Source organism: Hydra vulgaris, chromosome 11 (genome assembly GCF_038396675.1).
Source record: "Hydra vulgaris chromosome 11, alternate assembly HydraT2T_AEP".
NCBI classification, from domain to species: Eukaryota; Metazoa; Cnidaria; class Hydrozoa; order Anthoathecata; family Hydridae; genus Hydra; species Hydra vulgaris.
The window spans coordinates 24,205,011-24,224,093 of NC_088930.1; the positions used below are offsets into that span (position 1 = coordinate 24,205,011).

General features: G+C 26.0%; 1 protein-coding gene across 1 annotated transcript in view; it reads right to left on the reverse strand.

Annotated features, from left to right (window-relative positions):
- The window catches only part of LOC100212348 (phosphatidylinositol phosphatase PTPRQ), a 268,145-nt gene that overhangs the window by 49,103 nt on the left and 199,959 nt on the right, over positions 1–19,083 (reverse strand). The window contains exons 14-15 of the mRNA XM_065810526.1: positions 4,463–4,645; positions 4,200–4,292 (exon numbers count right to left, since the gene is read on the reverse strand). Of these exons, the coding sequence (XP_065666598.1) occupies positions 4,200–4,292; positions 4,463–4,645 (276 nt within the window). The remainder of the gene's footprint in view (positions 1–4,199; positions 4,293–4,462; positions 4,646–19,083) is intronic.

Here is a 19,083-nt window from a genome sequence, read left to right on the forward strand (position 1 = left end):
AAGTTTATTTATCTTCAAATCATTGTAGTAAAAGTAATATTTGCTTGAGACCATTATAATAAAATAAACACATTAAACTTCATATAAGTAAAAATTATCTATGTTGAGTGATTTGAAACATAAGTAAATTGTTTTGCAGTATAAAAGATTTAGTATCAAAGCATAATAAAACATTATAGGTACAATAAAAAACATGTTAAACGTAATAAAACAAAAATATATTATTTTAAAGATATTTTACTATTATTATAAAAATCTTTTTTATATTTTTTTAGTCAAAATTATTTTTAAAAATAATTTTGACGGAAAAAAAAATAAAAAAGAGTTTCTGATTAAAGAAACTTGAAAGAGCCACTGTGTGTTATGAATAAGCTGTAACTTTTTTTGAAAACGAACAAGTCTTTTAAGAATAATAATCTGTTAACTAGACTTCTAAAAATCAAATTGTACTTAAAGTTATATAATTCTATATTAATTACAGCTTTGATAACAGTTTTACATTATAAATCAACAATAATATACTCATAAATTAGTCAACTTTAAAAACTAAAAAAAGGGATCAGAAACATTTTAGGCAGAAGAAGTTAATTGCACCTTTAAAGTCACAAGATTCATTTGTCCACCTTTCATATACCTTGCACTGGTACCATTCTTTATTGGTCTTACCATATTGTCGATTACATACAATAAAATGATTTTTATCTCCCTCTTCTCATATATTCTGTTTTTTAATTCTAATAAATGTATTTCATCATCTGAGCTTGCATTATCATGCAATGATATTCTACCACTAGAATAAATGGAATCATACTGTTTTTTTTGTTTTGTTTTAATCTTCCTAATAACTATTTTTTATTTTTTTCAATTTTTTTTTTTATGGAATATATGCGATTATAGTTGAAGTTATTTTAGGATCCTTAGATTTTGAATTCTTTTTGGGTCCTAATCTAAAAAAAAGTCTTACAATTTCAAGGCTAACAATTTGTTGCTTTAATGTTTATGGCTGTATTAAAGATTCTGACGACACAATGTTTTTAAACAAACTATCTGTTTTAATGGGTTTAACATTTGAGTTTTCAGGATCTGAAGTATCAATATGGGCAGTGCTGAGTCCTGGTGTTAAGGATCTCAAGTTTTGTGGAGTAGCGTCATCTAAAAGAACTGGCTCAGGTCTATCAGTTATTTAAGATGTAAGAAAGTCATCATCAGGAAAAATTTTTAACTTAAAGGGTAAATGTCTTGATAAATTCATATGTAATATTTGTCATGCTAAAAGCTGCTAAATAAGCATCTCTAGCAAACTGTGCAACCTAATAAACGCTGACTGTTTTTCCAGGATTTGAGAGCATCTATTCATTCATAGCTCATTCATAGATGCACATGCTCACCCTCAGTATTCTTAACCTTTTCTCAATCACTTTTGCTCAATATTATGATTTTCCAATTTAAATATATTGATTTTCATGCCATTTTCAAATATAGGTTTAGTCCAATTCAAGAAAATAAAATGTTTAGAACCTTCTCGACCATTAAAACAAAAAATGCTATCAGGCTCATCAGGAACTAAAAAAAAAATAATAATAAATGTAATTAAATAAAAGATTTTTATTTATGGCTATTAGGGATACGGAGTCCCAAAAAGAACTCCGGATTCAACTGTTATAAAAAGATTACTTCTTCCTAGTTTTTGGTATCCAGGAGCTCTAACAATAAAAAAAACGTTTGTGGACTACTATTGGTAAAAAAAATTATAACTTTTAGGTTAGAGGAACAATCACTTTTTGAATCCAGAATCCTTAGGTATAATGGCAGCAAGGACTCCGGGCTTTCATTTAAGGCATTCAATTTCTTGAGTTTTTTTTATACAAGTCAACCAACATATTAACATTTGAGTTTTCAGGATCTGAAGTATCAATATGGGCAGTGCTGAGTCCTGGTGTTAAGGATCTCAAGTTTTGTGGAGTAGCGTTATCTAAAAGAACTGGCTCAGGTCTATCAGTCATGTAAGATGGAAGAAAGTCATCATCAGGAAAAATTTTTAACTTAAAGGGTAAATGTCTTGATAAATCCATATGTAATATTTGTCATGCTAAAAGCTGCTAAATAAGCATCTCTAGCAAACTGTGCAACCTAATAAACGCTGACTGTTTTTCCAGGATTTGAGAGCATCTATTCATTCATAGCTCATTCATAGAGATGCACATGCTCACCCTCAGTATTCTTAACCTTTTCTCAATCACTTTTGCTAAATATTATGATTTTCCAATTTAAATATATTGATTTTCAAAACTCAGATATCTTGATATTCCAAACAATAATGCTTTTTATTAATGGACTGGTTGCCAGCATTTACATCTTTTTTCTATTGCTGAAGTAGTGGGGCTTTGTTCCATTTTAGTAGTTGATACCTATGAAGACATGTTTTTCTTTTAAAGATAAAAAAAATATTAAATGAGAATGAGAAAAATGTTAGGGTACACTAGACAAATCTAGTCGTTTAGCTTGAAAATTTGATTACTTAAAAATTTTAATTGCATGATATGAAAGACTAATAAGCAGGCTGATATACCAAGAGAGCAAATTGCTTGGTTTACAAATTGATGATAAACGATCTCTATGATTATAAGGCATGTCATATATACTAACTATGCTAGTGATATGTAAATGAATATAATAATACAAAATAAATTTTGACAAAATATTATGAAGTTTGAAAAACAAAAATTATTTATAATTATTTAAATTTTATTAAAAACTTTGATTTTTTTAATTAAAATTATATTATTATTGAATTTTTTAAAAATTCAATCATTTTGTTATTGCTTAAGAAAGTTAATAAAAAATATTGGGGAAAAATTAGCCTCAATTTCCTAAAAGTTAAAACTTTTGAATGGATTAAATTTTTAACCTAAAGGTATTACATTTGATTAGTGTTTCAAACCTATTGATGTATTAAAAGAATCAATAATATTGCGATGTAAGAGCCAGTTTTTTCATAGCATAGACACTTGGCTCTTTCAAAACATTGTATGGTTAAATACATAACTTTAAACATATTCATAATATTTGTTATGAATTAAATATATTATAATGAATCAAACAAAATATTTTAAATCATTATAAATACATTAATAAAATAATAAAAATAATAGCTATAAATAAAAAGGTTTTATTTAGTTATTTATCTTTTTTTTTAGTTCTTGATGAGCCTGAGCTTTTTTAGTTTTAAAACATTAATCTAATATTATTTGTGGAAAAGAAGGGCAAATATATATATCAATACCTCATATATTTTTTATGAAATAATCCAATAGACTTTATCTTAAAAATAGATAAGTAAACGCAAAAAAACTTATTTTAGTAGAACTGTAAATTTTTTGTGGGTAACAGGTATCTAGTGTTACCATACAAAGAGTTTAATACAATTATAGTCAGATGCCGCTAAGTTTGAAATAATTGCATCGACTGTTTCAAAGCCTGACTCTTTCATACACAATCTCCCCTATTTATGCGCATACATATTTACTATTATTATAACTATTATTATTATTAGTGTTATTGTTATTATTGTTATTATTATTGTCATTATTACTATTATTATTATTACAATTGCCATCAAGTTTCTTATTAACATTATTAACAACATAATTATCATTTTTACTGTTAAATTTTATTTTATAAATTTTATTAATTTATTGAATAATAAATAGTCATAGCGCAGTGGTTAAAAAACTTTAAAATCAAAATATTAGAGAATTCATGCCAGCTCAACAAAAAAGATGTAGAAAACCAGTGAACGTATGTAGAAAACCATGCTCCTACCTGTGACAAGATAAGGTCTTCTTGGAGCAAATTAATATCCAAAAAAAAAAACAAAAAAAAATTTTAAATCATTATTTAGGAGTTTATTTAAAATTAATAAATTTGCTATTCATAAATATCTATGAAATAAAGTTTTAAAATATATTTGATTTAAACTTTCTTTTATTTCCTACATATATCTACTCAACATTATTACGAGTCATTATTTGGTGACAAATACACTACACTACACTACATATATCTACTCAACATTATTACGAGTCATTATTTGGTGACATTGCGTAGTATAATAACTTTCATATAATTCAATATCCATGAAATACAAAATAATCATTTCATTTAAAAAGATTAATTAATAGTAATATTTAATAAATTACTGTCTTCCTGAGTTCTACAAGATATAGACTTGTTTTTTCCATATCCAACTTTTGTAGAAGCGGCTAAATTGTAGTTATATTTAGTGTATGGTTCTAAATGGTTGAAAAAAAGTCACAATTTATTAAATCATAATTCATTAAATAAACTAAATTCTTAATTAATAAAAAAAAAAAAAAGAAATAAAAAAAGAAAAGAAATTAGACACTTTATATATTTATGCACATAATGATAAGTATAACAAATTCAAAAATTCAAAAAATACTTAGTTCTTCTTTATCTATAAAACTTTTGTTTAAATTCCTTAAAACCAGATTGTTATTTCTGTAAAGAGCGTAATTCAAAAGAATGCCATTTTCAAATATAGGTTTAGTCCAATTCAAGAAAATAAAATGTTTAGAACCTTCTCGACCATTAAAACAAAAAATGCTATCAGGCTCATCAGGAACTAAAAAAAAATAATAATAAATGTAATTAAATAAAAGATTTTTATTTATGGCTATTAGGGATACGGAGTCCCAAAAAGGACTCCGGATTCAACTGTTATAAAAAGATTACTTCTTCCTAGTTTTTGGTATCCAGGAGCTCTAACAATATAAAAAACGTTTATGGACTACTATTGGTAAAAAAAATTATAACTTTTAGGTTAGAGGAACAATCACTTTTTGAATCCAGAGTCCTTAGGTATAATGGCAGCAAGGACTCCGGGCTTTCATTTAAGGCATTCAATTTCTTGAGTTTTTTTTATACAAGTCAACCAACATATTCAGAGCTTTTGTAAACTAGAGACCAGGAAAAAGCAATATAAAGTGGAGTCCTTTTGGGACTCTGCATCCCTGATGGCTATTACTTTTATTGTTTTACTAATATATTTATAAAGATTAAAAATAACTTTGTTTGAATCATTATTACATTATTCATATAACTCATAGCAAATGTTATTCTGCTGTTATTCGTGTGTGTGAATATATATATATATATATATATATATATATATATATATATATATATATATATATTGCATAACAAAGAAGTTAAAACTTATCGATTCCACACCAATCATTTCTATACCTATTCCTTATTGACTTTAATATTTTTTAATATAATAAATCATTTTGAATTTTGCTTAAAGAGCAAAAAAAAATTAACATGCCCACCTTTTCTGTATGCGTAGAGCTTATAAGAGATTTATAATTAGATTTGTTTTTTTCCTAAATGCATATCATTGATACCTCAGTGGTTTAGTGCACTGTCATCAGTGTTGTTTTGGGGGTTCAAGATCTCCCCTTCACGTAAAAAATACGTACATACATACATATATATGTATACATATATGTATACATATATATATATATATATATATATATATATATATATATATATATATATATATATATATATAAAACAAAAAAGGCTTCTTACCGTTATAATCAAATGATAAAGTTTTCTCATATTAAACATATATTATAAACGATTGTTCTATATAGCGCCTGCAAACTCAACATATGCTAAAGACATTTACACTTATATTTGTACGTAATTTTAGCAATATTTATCAAGAGAGGGGTAAATCTAAAATCGAAGTTTCAAAATTTTCACATGAATGAGATGTTTCTTAATTTTTTAAATTCAACAACATAAATGCAAAAACTCAAAACCAAACAGTTTCAGCAAAAAAGATTTGTCATTATTAGAAAATTTTTCTTATATTACACACAATCCTGTATATAACGGTATATAAGTGGATTTTTTACATTTGCATATTTGTTTATTGTTATATTATGTTATATTAGATGCTATTAGGACTAATTACCTGAGCACATTAATAACATAAACCTATCCCATGACATATGTGCAACAAATTTCTCCCAGTGTTTTGATGATTTTAGAAATTTTTGGCTATTTAAAAATTCTCTTTCTTTCGTTTGATTTGTATATAATATCTTTATGTATGTTTAGAACATCTGTAGAACTTTAAAAATGCTTGTTTTTTGTGTTTTAAAAAAATAGTGTCAGTGAAAGGATTTGAACCACAGTGAACCCACATAGACATATTATCTGACAAAAATTTTAAAAGTATTTTATAAACAAAAGGCTTTATAAAACGACAAATAAGCTTTTCTTAAAGTTCTCTTTCTTGCATTTTTTATAGTATTTTTATATATGTTATGTATATAATACCCAAAGGACAAAAGTGTTTTATTTTGTATTTTCAAAAATCGAAAAAGATTTACAAGAAAAAAAATGGTGCCAGTTGTGGGATTTGAACCACAATACGTTGCTTCTAAAACTCTGCGAGCTAACCATTTCACTGAGGTGTATCAGATGACTAATGTTTTAATATTATTAAACAAACAAGACTTTATAAAACGGCAAATAAATGCTATAGATCAAAGTTGAGGAGATATTGCCACAATGCAATTTTTAAATTAAAGTTAAACTGCATAACTTGATATATGTTTAAACATTACATAATTTGAAGTTTTAAAGTTAGATTTTTGCATACACTTTAGTTTGAAATTTCTTTAAAAAAGAACTGCAACTCTGCATCTCTTTCTCCCTATTACCTAGGTTGGAATGGTTAACATGGGTTCCATGTCAAACACACTCAATGGGGCACTACTACTACTAAAACTTAAGTTCGGCATTAATATATTACCATAATTACTATCATTATTATTATAATTATTATATCTATTACTGTTAATATAACGATTATAATGATTATGGCTATTATTGAAACTATTATTAAAAGTTTTTCATTATCATTAATGACAATACAATTACCATTTTACTGTTGAATCTTATTTTAAAAATTTTAATAATTTATTGACATAGTGCAGTGGTTAAAAAACTTTAAAATCAAAATATTAGAGATTTCATGCCAGCTCAACAAAGAAGATGTTGGAAACCAGTGAATCTTCATTCTAAATGCTCCTACCTGTGACAAGATAAGTTCTTCTTGGAGCACAATAATATCCAAAGACAAAAAATTATTTAAAATTATATATTATAATATATTATTTATAAATATTATATAAGATTTTGAACACACAATGAATGATTTTGAGTACTAAGAACATGTGTTGTTTGGAAACATTTCTGATTTATAAAAAACATAATATGAAATGATTCCATTAGTAATATTTGGTTTCACCCATGACAAACACACTGATTTTTTCGAAATACTGCTGACATAAAAAATTGATAGATTCAGGTACTAAAAAATTAAAATACATTATATGCAATTAACCCAACATTTATATATATATATATAGATATATATATATATATATATATATATATATATATATATATATATATATATATATATATATATACATATATATATACATATAGATATACATATATACATACATACATATATATATATATATATATATATATATATATATATATATATATATATATATATATATATATATATATATATATATATATATATATATATATATAGAAAAAGGAAAAAGTTTAAAACTATTTTTTTAAAAAAAAAGAGTGTTTTTTTAATTATTTGATAGGACCCCTGCCCCAATCAAACTCTCAGTCGATGTAGCAGTGCTTCCTTGTATCACCAGGCTATATGATAGTCAATGTAACAACACATCATGCATGTTTTACAGTAAAAAAACAAAAATAAAAACACTCAGAATGTTTTTATTTTATCATTTTTTTAAATAAAGACATTCTGAATGTTTTAATTTTTATTTTTTTCACTGTAAAACATGCACGGAGTGTTACTGCATCAACAATCTTATAGCGGCTACTACAAGGGAGTGCTGCTACGTCATTTAGAAAATTTAAAAAAACATTTCAGACTTTTAATTAACACTTTGTGGTTTTTAAAAAAAACATATTTATTTAGTTTCCTCAATAAAATTAATGCGTTTTGTTGTTATCTAACTGTAATTTTGTCAAATTAGCTACCAAATAGTAAGTGACCAGGGTTGATACTTGACCGGGGCCAGGTTTGATAAAATATAGCGAGGGCCGGGTTTGTAACTGGGGCTGCATAAACATTTATACACCCTAAGGTATATATATATATTTTTTTTCAAAATTCATGTTACATTTTGTATATATATGCATATATAAACATCATTATGATCAACATGATCATTATGATCATCATTATTATCATCATCATCATCATCATCATCATTACCATGATCATCATCATTACCATGATCATCATCATTAACAGCATAAAAGAGGAAGGCTAAAGCCTAATGATGATAATCATCATCATTATTATCATCATCATTACCATCAGGCTTTAGCCTTCCTCTTTTATGCTGTTTCTCTAATATAAACAATCTAGAGCATTTTTTTTCTTAACTTAAGCTCATTCATACAATATGTAAGGCACTCTCTTAAAGTTTTCTTATTTCTACCACTACCATTTTCTACTGAAGCTGCTACCTCTCTACATGGTGGTACCTAAATTACTTTAATCTTTTCTAACAAACATTATTTGATACAACGATTTTTCTAACCTGTCTAAGATTATGCCTCCTTTTCTTGTCTTGCTAGAGTCACACCACACATCCATCTGATCATCTCTTTCAGCAAATACTACACCATATAAATACTAAAGTTTATATAACAATGAAAGGATATTGTATACCACCGTCTAAATAAATAGCCAACATATATGTTTGTATTTATAATATGTATGCTTTATTTAACATTCATCATTTTTTTCATCTTTTTTACTAGAACGTCTTTCTTAAGGAAAGATGCTTATTTATTATTGAAAGAAGCCAATGTAAAAAAATCATGTCAGATGTTAAGCTCTGTTATTCTCAGTTTATTAAATCCTGTATCTTATATCAGATGTTAGGTTCTAGAGACTTTAGGTAAGTCTTCAACAGTGTCATTAGCTAAAGTAAGTCTAACATTTAATCTCTAATTCATAGGTCTGATCTCTTTACTTCTCCTCAGAATAAAGCAGAGCTATTTGCAAAGAAATCTTACTCTAATTTGACTCTTGAATATAATGGCCATACTCTCCTGACAGTTAAACAGACTAACCCAATGTTAAACATCCAAATCACTCTGGCTTCCAATCCTGAAGTTAATTCTCAAATAAACACTTCTACGGTTTGTGCTCCAGAATAGATTTTCATTATAGCCATAAAAAAGTGTTCTCCAGAACTCTCTTTAATTTTTTCTAAACTTTGAAAAAGTGCAAGATAAGTGGTTCCAATTTTTCAAAACTTTAGAAAACACTTTGAACTCTCCAACCATCCTGAAACTAGTCTTCACTCTGTTATTAGTTTCTTTATATAAAGGTTTAAGGGTTATGAAACTATTTCTTTCTAACTGCAGATTTTAATTGCTTAGAACAAGCAGCCGTTTTTAAATCTGATCTCTTTTCTGTAACAGCTTAAGGCTTGCAGTGGCTTATGGATTTAAATTCTGGACTTAAAATCCACAATTTTTGTTAGACAACTAAACTCATTTATTTACTGCAAAAAAATATTGCAATATTTTTGGGATTTCTATATTGATGAATAACAACCCTCTTGCAAATGTAATTGGACCTGCTTTATCTACCAAACTTGAGCCACTCTCCAATTGTTGTAAGGTTGCATTTCTTTCTTTTTTCTACAAATACAATCATGGTCAATGCTCAAACGAGCTATCATCTCTATACTCTATAACGATAAACCAAAACTCATTCTTGCTTGGCTTTTTATTTAACGAGTTACATCCTTTTACTGTATTTTTACCTTCATGCTATAAAAACTTTTATTAATCCAGTTTTTTTCCTTGAACATAAAAAAAAAACCTGATAACTCTTACCCATATTCATGTTTTCCCTTTTTATACAACTTACAACTTTTTAAATCTTCAGTTTTACGTTTCCTAGTATTTTAACTTACTCTCTATTTTAAACTCATAACTTAATAGTGGTTGCTTGCAATCTTGTTGGAAGTAAGTTAGAGTTTAGGAATATTTAAATGTATGCCAGTATTTAATAAATAGTAAATGTAAGCATAAAATTATAATATACAAAGCATGATAAATTTTTTTCTAGCCCCGGGTATCAACCCCAGCTAAATCTTATAATTTTGCCGGGGCCGGGTTTGAAAAAATTCTCATTTTTAGCCAGGGCTCCGGTCACTTACTACTACCATATAGCAGTTAAGAGCTATTTTTTATCTAAAATGGTAAGTTTAAGCCTTTTACTATAGGTGTGTGTGTATGTATATATATATATATATATATATATATATATATATATATATATATATATATATATATATATATATATATATATATATATATATATATATATATATATACTAGTAAAATCCTTTTTTAGCAACCTTTTACACTTGTAAATGATAATTATTTTGAGAAGTGAAGTGAAGCCAGTGAAGACAAATAAATCTTATATATATCATGCATACCTAATGAGTGTTTTTAAGTAAAAAAGAATTAAAATTAAAAATTTAATTGACTTAAAACAAATGTTAAAAATAAGAAATTCATTAAAGAATTTCTTTATAAACTATATTACTCTCGAGTCCTTAATATAAGGAGGGGGGGGGGGGAGAGAACGCTTATTATTTTTTGGAAAATTTTCTTACCCACCCCAAGCTTATTAAGACACCATCCCCCTTTATTCATTTTTAATTGTTGTTAGCAAAAACTTTATATCTCAAAACTAAAAAAAAAATCAGTAAAAATGGGCCTTAAAAATTAGAAAATAATTCTTTCAGTCATCGATAAAAACAAAAACTTCCAGCGTAAACAGGCTTAAAAATCTCAGACCTGGTAAATCTTGATTCAGCATATTAAGTCCTATTGAAAATATGGTAAAACAGCTGTTCAAAAACGCGCATTTGACCGCAAGCCATGCTAGAATTAAATAGTTTTAAGTGTATTTTGTAAAAAATAATAGTTCAGATTTATAAACTAAATTTTTTTATAAAAAATACTTATATTGTATCATAAAAAAATTCCCACTATCTCTTATATTAAAACTTCCTTCGTTTATTAGATCTAGACTAAAATTCCCACCAGCACTCCTTCTATCCCCCCGCCCCCGCCTTCCCTTATTGTCTCGAGAATAAGATCATTAACGATAATGTTTTTCTTTCAAAGCAAGACATGTTACACGTATTTATGTTATTTATAAACTGAATTACTTAACTATTTATTAACCACTGTGTCTTTTATTATATTAATATTTATTATTATTAATATATTAGCATCAATTAGTTAATTAATAAAAAAATATTCTAAAAAAAACAAAAGTAGGCTTAAATAGGAATTAAACAGAGCGCAGACACCACGATCAAATTTATTAACCACTACACCACACAATATTGTAATTCAACAAGTTTAAATAAAATAAATTTGTTTAAGTAATAAAGTTTAAATAAAATAAATTTGTTTTGACTTTTATTAAGTCGTCGTCTCTATCTGTTTGTTTGTTTGTCTGTGAGAATCAAATCTTGCAATCAATTTTCACTTCCTGTCACTTCCTGATGAAAGATTTTCTTGAAATTTTGCATACATACTCTTGCTTGATGACAATAAAATATTCAATAATTAATTTTGTATTAAATCAATTAATTTAGCTAATTTTAAGTAAGTTTATTTTTTATATGAAAAAAATAAAAAGAATTTTTAAGATAACTATATTGATTTTTTCATACTTTAATGCGCGTTAGCATATTTGGATAAGACGTTGACTTTGTAAATTGGAATGTCTCTGGTTCAAGACCCGCATCTTCCTGAACTCTTGTTTTTTTACACACGCAGACAGCCGAATGGTAATAAAATAAAACAGTAATATCAGACAAAATTGATTGCAAAATTTGTGTTTTAACAACATACAAAAGCATTGGATTTCAAAAATTTTAAATCTTTAATTTTAATTGTTAATTAATTAATTTTAAAATAAAATAATTTCCATAAGTAAGCATTAAGTCAGCATTACACTATCAGAAATCAGGGAATCAGTGACCTGGGTAAATATATAGTAGATATACATATATATATATATATATATATATATATATATATATATATATATATATATATATATATATATATATATATATATATATATTGATATATATATATATTGATATATATATATTGATATATATATATATATATATATATATATATATATATTGATATATATATATATATATATATATATATATATATATATATATATATATATATATATTTGTATGCTGTCAAAATATATTTGGGATTTAAAAGATAAAAATAAAAATTTTAATTTACAATGGTCTATTCTAAAATCTGCCCCTGCCTATAATAACATTTCCAAAAAATGTATGCTATGTTTCCAAGAAAAATTTGAAATAATTACTCATTTAAATCAGGAAAATTTATTAAATAAAAAATTTAGAAATTAATTTCTAAATGTAGACACGAAAATAAATACCTCTTAAAAAATTATAAAAACAAATGACCAAATTAAATTATCCCTATTCCAAAGAAATTTATTTAATAATTACTTTCTGTAACTTCCCGTTAACCAAAAAAATAGAGTAATTAAAATATTTTTTTTATTTTTAGTTATAATAATTTATAACTTCCTGTAAAATATTTTTTTCTATAAATTGAATTTTTTTTGAGATTTAGTAACTCTTCCTGATGATCCAGCAATGGTGAAACTTAAAGTTGAAGAAAAAGTGAGATAAGTGTTTTTTACTAATTTATATATATATATATATATATATATATATATATATATATATATATATATATATATATATATATATATATATATATATATATATATATATATATATATATATATATATAGATATATAGATATATATATATATATACATATTAGGGTGTCCCAAAAAACAATATTTTTTTGAAAATAATCTGATCCTACCCCCTAAATGTGTTCTATCTAATATAGGTCCCTCAAGACCCTCGAATATTAATTGGGTCCTTAATATTTACAAAAAATTTTTTTTTTTAAATATGTCAACTTGGTACTCAAATGAAACGAAATTATATGAAAATTTTAAAATTTTTATTATTTCTAAAAAAAAATTGTTATTTATGGTTATTACATAAAAAATTACGCTTTTAACAAAAAATGAAAAAAATGCATTTTTTATTTTTTTTATGATAATTTTGATAAGTTAAAATTTTTCAAAATGAATATTATTTTTGAAATTTTTATATAATTTTTAATAATTAAATAATCGTGGAAATTTGAGAAAAAGTATTTTTAGACCCCACAGACGCTTGAACATTTACAAGGTTTCTAATATTTTGGAGAAAAAAAAATTTCAAAAGTTGGTTAATCTTTAACTCAAATGAAGCAAAACTATATAAAAATTTTGAAAATAATAAGTATTTCATAATGATATCTTATTATGGTACCTTAATCTTAAGCTCAAATTTATTGGAGGCAGAATCCAATATTTCAACTGAACACTACAGGAGAGACAAAAACTCACACATATACAAACATTTCCATGTTAACAATAATTATTTTGATAATTATAATAATGACTGATTCTCAATATTGGATTCTGCCTCCAACAAATTTGAGCTTGAGATTAAGGAAAGTTTGTTGTTCGTGGAATGAAAAGTTCATGGAATGGAAAAATCCAGATATGAACAAACGGTTAAACCAGGGATGGCCAAATAGCGGCTCACGAGCCACATGCAGCTCTTTTCAAAAGTTTTATCGATTTACTGATAATAAAAATTTGAATTATACATTGCCGGAAGACATATTGTTTGAAAAATGGATATAGCAAAAGATGACAATAAAGCACTTCACAATAGAAGTAAGAAAAGAAAAATTGGGGATGAGAACAGATCATTTCATGGTGATTGGACAAAAAAATACTCATTTATTGAAAAAGAGAATAAACCTATGTGTTTAATTTGTAATACTGAACTAGCTCATAATAAGACATGTAATGTTAAACGTCACTATGAAACAAAACATATGTATTTTTCTGAAAAATACCCAATAAATTCATGTCATAGAAAAAATAAAATCGAGTTGCTTAAAACAATATTTAAAAATCAACAAATGAATATTTCATCTTCCAGCAAAGAACCAAATTTTACAACAGAAGCAAGTTTTATTATAGCTTGGAACATTGCAAAAAGTAAACATCCTTACACCGATGGAGAGTTTGTAAAACAAAATCTTTTTGATGTGATCTCAGTTTTAGATCCTAATAATAGCAAAGTTCAATGGTTAATTTCAAATATTTCTGTTTCTCGACTTAGTAGAGCTAAAAGACACAACTCGTGGAATTGACTTAAAGGAAGCCCTTGACACTGTTCTGGTGAAAATCAATGCTCCTAAGAACAAGCTTGTTAGTGTTGCTACAGATGGTGCAACAGCAATGGTTGGAAAACACATCGGGCTTATGGGTCTACTGAATAGTAATCCTACGTGTCCAGAGTTTTTCCCAGTTCATTGTGTGATTCATCGAGAACATTTAGCAACAAAACATTTTAAGTTTCCAATTATTTTTAAATCAGTGCTGGAGATTGTAAATTATATTCGATATAATGCAAAAAATCACAGACAGTTTAAAAATTTCATTAGTGAACTGGATCTTGCTGACAAACCAAGTGACTTGTTATTTTACTGTGCTGTAAAGTGGCTTTCAAGTAGTGACATTCTTTTTAGGTTTGTAGAACTTTTAATTGATATTATTTGTGATGGTTGTCCAATACCAGAAAATATACTTGAAGAAACATCTCAAATTGAAATAGAATTACTTGATCTCCAAGAAGATCAAAATCTTCAAATGCTGCATAAAACAATAACTTTATAAGATTTTTGGAAACTGGTTCCTGAAGTTAAGTATCCTCAACTAAAAAGGATTAGTATAAAACTTATTTCAATTTTTGGTTCAACATATACATGTGAAACTTTATTTTCGACTATGAAATTTGTTAAATCAAAGTATCGTGCCAATCTAACTAGTGAACATATAAGCTGTATTCAAGGCACTCTTTAACTGGAACCTTGATGACAAAGTACAAATAATGTGCTGTGACAAAACAGCATCTAATACAAGACCACTGAAAGGAGCATGTTTACTTTTGGAACAAAACTAGACAGGGAGTTAGTACTCTTTCCTTGCTGCCATCACATTTACAAACTGGTTTTAAATGTGTACTTGAAACAAAAATTCACCATGTCACAAGTAGCTCTGATATCCCAATATTCAAAAGATTTAGAAACAACTAAAAAAATATTAATCCTGCTGCTATTGAAACATGCACCAATATTGTCAACATTTACAAATTTTTACGACAATAAAAGAATTGTTAACATTTTTTAATCGAGAACTGCAAAAAACCATAGTGTGTGACAAAATTGGAAACTGATTGAACTATCTGTTATTTTCTTAGGAGGTGATAATAAAAAAATACTTAAAATCAGATCTCCTGGAGGAATGCAACAAGCAAGGTGGATGGCTAAAGCTCTTTAAAAATATTTTTGTTGCAATCTTAATTCAAAATTAGCACCAAGGGTACAAGCACTTTTGTTACGACATTTGTTTATTTATTAAAGTTATATATGTGAGACCATAGGATGGATGCAGTCTGGTGGTGAAGGCAAATCAAGATTTGTGTAAACAATAAAGCTGAAAGAGCAGTAAAACTTATTAAAAAACTTCATGATTTGATCACTGCAAAAAAGAAGAAAAGCAATTTTAGCTATGTGTAAAAGCATAGAAATCTTTATCCAGACTGTAAAAAAGACCCTCAAAGGAAAATATTTTGCCTGATCTGCAATTTGATATTATTTTAATAAAAATTTTATGAAATATAAATGTTTTATTTAATTTAGCTACATAACAAAGGAGTAAAAACAGCGATTTTTCAAAATCTTTAGAGTTCTGTTGGCATGGGTTAATGATGTCATAAAAATTATGTTTTTAAGTAAGTCTAGATGGTTTAAAAAGAAATAAGGGGTATACATTTTGACACCTAAAAATTTTTTTACTAATATGGACATCATCCTTATATAAAGATAGGCCACAGTACTGCATAAACTTTATGTAGATGATAGCCACGCAAGATTTATAAATAAACATAATGCCATCTGTTTTCAACAAATATTAAACAGTCAACATCATGCCATTAAATACAATTGAATTGAAAGATGAAAACAAAAGATTAAATATTTTAGACACCCAAATAACCAATAATCAAAAAGGTAATTATGATTTTAACATACATTGAAAAAAAGCATTAACAAATATTCAGGTTAAGCCCAATTCAAACCATGATCCAAAAATCTTAGAAGGAATATTTAAAGGATTTATTCATATAGCTTTATCAATTTGCTCTGAAAAATTTTTAAATAAAGATTCTGATTTCTTAATAAATTTGTTTGCTGAAAATGGATATGAAAAGAAAAAATTACTAAACCTTGCAAATATTGTTATAAAAAAAACCACACTCAGATAATGAAATAGTCTAATCTAACAACAAAGCAACCATGCCAACTATATCACTATCATGGATCCTAATATTATCACCAAAACTTCGAAAAATCTTTAGGAAAGCAGGTTACAGGGCAGTCATTAAATCTAGTGCAAATCTTAAATCTTTGCTGACTTCACGCAACAAAACAACACTACCATCAAATAGCTATTGCAGAGTTTACCTAATAGAATGCGAGTGTGAACAAAAATACATTGACAAAACAAAAATGAAAATAGCAACAAGAATGAAACAACACCAAAAAAATATTTTTGAAGAAAAATTGGAACAATCTCCAATTGGGCATCATAAAATTAAATGTCTATGTAATATAAAATGGGATTAAGTAAAAATGTTAAAAATAGAACCCAAAGATTTTGAAAGAAAAGTTTGGGAGGCAATCGAAATTCAGTTTAACAAATGCGAACCTAAGAACGTAAGTACGAATTTAGATGATAGTCAGTATGTAAAAACGAAATTCTGGACAGCATATTTTTTATACTTACATAACATTAAAGAAGCCCAATTTGTAATTAAAGCTGAAGATGCTAGTATCAAAAATCTAGCAAAAATTTCTTAGATTAAATAAAAAAATTAGTATTGAGAGAACTCGTATTCATTATTTTTATATATATATATATATATATATATATATATATATACATATATATATATATATATATATATATATATATATATATATATATATATATATATATATATATATATATATATATATATATATATATATATATATATATATACATATATATATATATATATATATATATATATATATATATATATATATATATATATATTCCGATTCAACTTGGGATCAATTTTTATTATATCACTACAAGCATCTAGGTCCTCTACTTATTAAAGTTGCTATTAATCTCAAAAAGTCTTGGTTTTTTTACAACCAATTCTATGTGGGATGCTCCAGAACCAAGTCATTTGATCATTTGTTTTTTAAATTTGATAGACATGCATTACAAGCCATTTTATTTAACAAGTATTACACAAATGGTGTATTTGTAAATGTTCTTAATTTATAGTTTTTTGATAAGTATTTTTATGTGCCATATTATGTGGTAATGTGCATTTTTATTATGTGTTATATAAGGTTATATGAGTTTATATATTGCAATTGTTTAATGTGTGTGCTGTTAGTAGTTAAAGTATGTACAGCTTTTTCTTGGTCCTTTGGAGGTTTGAGTAACTCAGAGTTTACTGTAATATGTTATGTTATTTGTTAACTTTGTGATCTTATTGTTGTGTTGTTTTGTGTTGATAGACGACTTGGGTACCTTCATGTCAGTGTCTATAGTTAAATATTTATTATAAGGTAGTTTCATTACTAAAACTGATCACTAAAAAATCATTCACCGAGGATTCAGTTTTCAAATAAAAACATAAAGGTTTATCTTATTGTGATTATTTACTTTTTTTTCTAAAAATGTTAATTCAAACTTGCAACAACAAACCATGAAACTTTCACAAAAGAAAAACAATCTCACAACAAGTTATTTATTTGTTATCTGTTTAGTCACATTTTTGAGTTTTCAAATAAATAAATAAATAAAATAAATAACACATTAATGTGCAATTTATTTTATTTATATTAATCTTATTCCATTTTTAGGCTTTCTTTTATGACTGATTTTTGAAAGTTCCTACATAGCAGAATTTAAGGAATGTTCTGAATGTTGATTGTTTTCTAAAAACCAAAACGAAATTTCAATAAGCTTTTATTAAAAATTGTTGAACAGATAAACTAACTTGTTTGAAATAACTAGGTCCCTGTGACCCATTTTCTGTGTCCTCTCTTACTTTTTAAATAAATCTTAATGAGAGGGTTTAAGTTTTATCATAGCCTTAAGCTTCTATAAACACCAGGAGAAATGATACGCAATTGTCATCTATGTTAAAGACACTTTTGTTATATAAAAAATATTGAAGTGAATAATTATAGCTATTAAGTGCAGTAAATTATTTGAAAACCCGTTAATTGTAAGCCAAGAATTTAAAATCGATTATTTTTCTGTGGTTTACTAAAATTTATTAAAGTAAAGAGACCAAATTAATAACAAGTTTAGAAATAGCCAGGGTGTGGAACAGACTTGCTATGACTCGTATCATACAGGTTCTAACAGCTAGTAATTATTAGTAAGACATAATAAATTGTTTACTTTATGCTTATTTTATTAACAAAAGTCATAAACCTGCTCTCACCGACATAATTTTGCAAGAGAAACTTTTCTCTTGCAATAACCATTAGTTCCCGTGATTTTGAAAATCTTTGTTAAAAATAATTAAATAAAAATCCCATTTACTTTAAAAAAGTACAATATAAGTATCCTGCATAGGAGATTT